General features: G+C 61.7%; 1 protein-coding gene across 1 annotated transcript; it reads right to left on the reverse strand.

Annotated features, from left to right (window-relative positions):
* Nucleotides 1-696: 696 nt before the first annotated feature.
* Nucleotides 697-1476, reverse strand: LOC126232523 (uncharacterized). The gene has a single exon (XM_049942768.1). It carries the CDS (start codon nucleotides 1474-1476, stop codon nucleotides 697-699), a length of 780 nt encoding a protein of 259 aa, XP_049798725.1.
* Nucleotides 1477-2274: the final 798 nt, after the last annotated feature.

Raw genomic sequence — 2274 nt, forward strand, 5'->3', positions numbered from 1 at the left:
CCGCCGCCGCCGCCGCCGCCGCCGCCGCCGCCGCCGCCGCCGCCGCCGCCGGTGCTGGTGCTGGTGCTGGTGCAGCAGCAACAACGACGAACAACGAGTAAGCAAGAAGAGGACGAAGCGGATGGCTGGTGGGTGAGTGCATTTATTTAGGCGGTCGACAAGGCAGTGCGTGATGTGGCGTTGTGACGGGGGTTTGCTCACGTGGCCTCGTTTGTGTTGATGCGCAGGAAGATGAGATGCGGGCAGACGCAGACGCGTACAGAGAGACGAGCCCGGTCTGCAGCAGGATGTGTGGCGCGGCGCGCCGAGTGCAGAGCAGCGCGCGCCGCCTGGGCCGGGCTGGGCCCGCCCGGCGGCGGGCCGCGCTGTTGTCGCGGACGTGAGCGCCCCCTGGCGGGTGGTCGGAGGCGGCGCGGTGGACGTGTGTCCGGTTGGCCAGTGCACATTGCGAGTGGCTGGCTGGCGGTCGGCGGCGAGACGGGAGAGGAGGTATGTGTCGCGGGCGCCTTTGCTGCGCTGCGTCGTTGCGTGCCTGGGCGTGCGCCTGTCGACTGTGTGTGACTGTGTTGGGCGTTGTGCCACGTACGTGTGTGCTCGGCCGAAGGCGTCGGAAGAAAAAGAGAGAGAGAGACGGGCGGGAAAGTGGGTCGGTGTGCGTGCGTCGCCCGTGATGCGATGATGTCGCGTCATGTCATGTCATGTCTTTGCGAAACGGCTGCCGAGAGGTGTGTGGTGGCGAGCGGGAATGTGCGTTTGGTGGTTGCCGGCCGGCCGGCAGTTGTTGGTGGTTCCTCCTGTGTGGTTGTTTGTGCTGCTTTGATGGCAACGTGGAAGGACGCCGGTTTTTCCGTGCCTTGCGTGTGGTTGTGTCGACGGTGACTGGTTGGGGGTGTGCGCCGATGCACGTGCCATGTTGTTATGTTTGGGTCGTGAGTGTGTTTTTGGCTGTGTTGTTGTGTACGGGAAGGGGGAGAGAGGAGGAGGCGGCGGCGGCGGCGGCGGCGGCGGGGGTGATAGTGCGTGCAGTAGTGCCGTTGCGACGGGCGTCGGGTGGAGCCGTGCGTAGTGGCGGAAAGGTGTAGGTTGCGGGAAGCGAGCCCGTCGCGTGTCGTCGTCGACGACGGGGTCGCGTGCGCTGTGAATCGAGAGTGGCGGGAAAGGGGCAGCGTGCCGCTGTGTCGTGGTCGTTAGCAGAGGCCTGTGTGCCTGTCCGTTTGTTTTCTGTCGGACGCTTGGTGCGAGGTGTTTGTTTTGTTTTGTTGCCGCCGCCGCGGTTGTTTTTGTTTGTCGGCTGTGCTGTGTCGGTGGGTCGGCGAGCTGTTTTGCGGTGCGTGAATGTGTTGGTGCAAAAGTGGCGGCGGCGTCATGGCTGCGACCGCGACGAGCCGCGGGCGCGCCATTGATGATGTTGAACACAGAGCGGCTGTGTGCAATGGGAGGCCTTGTGTACGGGTAGCGGTGTTGTCGTACGTGCATCCGGCCCGGTGCGGAAAGCGCCGTTGCGGTTGCGGGTTGCCTCTGGTCGCGACGTGTGGTGCTCGGCTTTGTGGGTTTTTTTGGTGCCCCTTTGGCCGGTGGGTGGTGTTTGTTGTTTTGTGTGTGTGTGTGTGTGTGTGTGTGTGGTCGGTCTCTTTGGCGCTCGGTATATATCTGCCTCCTGCTCGGTCTTGTTGTCGACGTCGTCTGTAGTTTTTTGCGGCTTGCCGACGACCGACCGACCGAACTACTACCTACCTGTGACAGCTACGTGTGGCGCCCGAAGGTGAACGTAACGTGACCTCGGCGCCCTTAGCCTAACCTAAGATGTCCGGCCGTAAGGTAGGTGCGGCCACCTGACGCCTCACGTCCGAACGCTTAACCTAACTTTGACGCCTAACCTAACTTTAACCCTTAACCTAACCCACGTCCACCTAACGTAACCTAACCTAACCCAAGCGACGCCAACCCTAACCTAAGGTGTTGTACACTGCGAATGTCGAAGGCATGTTATAGTCTTAGGTGGAGAGCACTACACGCAACAAGCGGCTACACGGGTAGCAGGGGTTGTGTGGCGTGGGCTGGGCGGTTTTGTTAGGTTAGATGGCCTTGGGCAAGTACAGAAAGGGGGCAACAGCAGCCTCAACGGGTGCGGGGACCAAGCAGCAATCGGTATCGTTTGTTAATTGTCAACTGTCGAAGCTGCGTTGGTACAGTACCGGAACCGCAAGCGCTGACAGAGAAAGCACCGAAGCTCTGCAATCGTGATAAGGTACAGAAAGCTGGCTGACGCCAGGG

This window comes from Schistocerca nitens, unplaced genomic scaffold (assembly GCF_023898315.1).
Source record: "Schistocerca nitens isolate TAMUIC-IGC-003100 unplaced genomic scaffold, iqSchNite1.1 HiC_scaffold_519, whole genome shotgun sequence".
In the NCBI taxonomy this organism is placed as follows: Eukaryota; Metazoa; Arthropoda; class Insecta; order Orthoptera; family Acrididae; genus Schistocerca; species Schistocerca nitens.

Excerpts from the sequence above, each read along its gene's own strand:
- LOC126232523 (XM_049942768.1), bottom strand. The coding sequence starts at position 1,476 with ATGCACGTACGACAACACCGCTACCCGTACACAAGGCCTCCCATTGCA.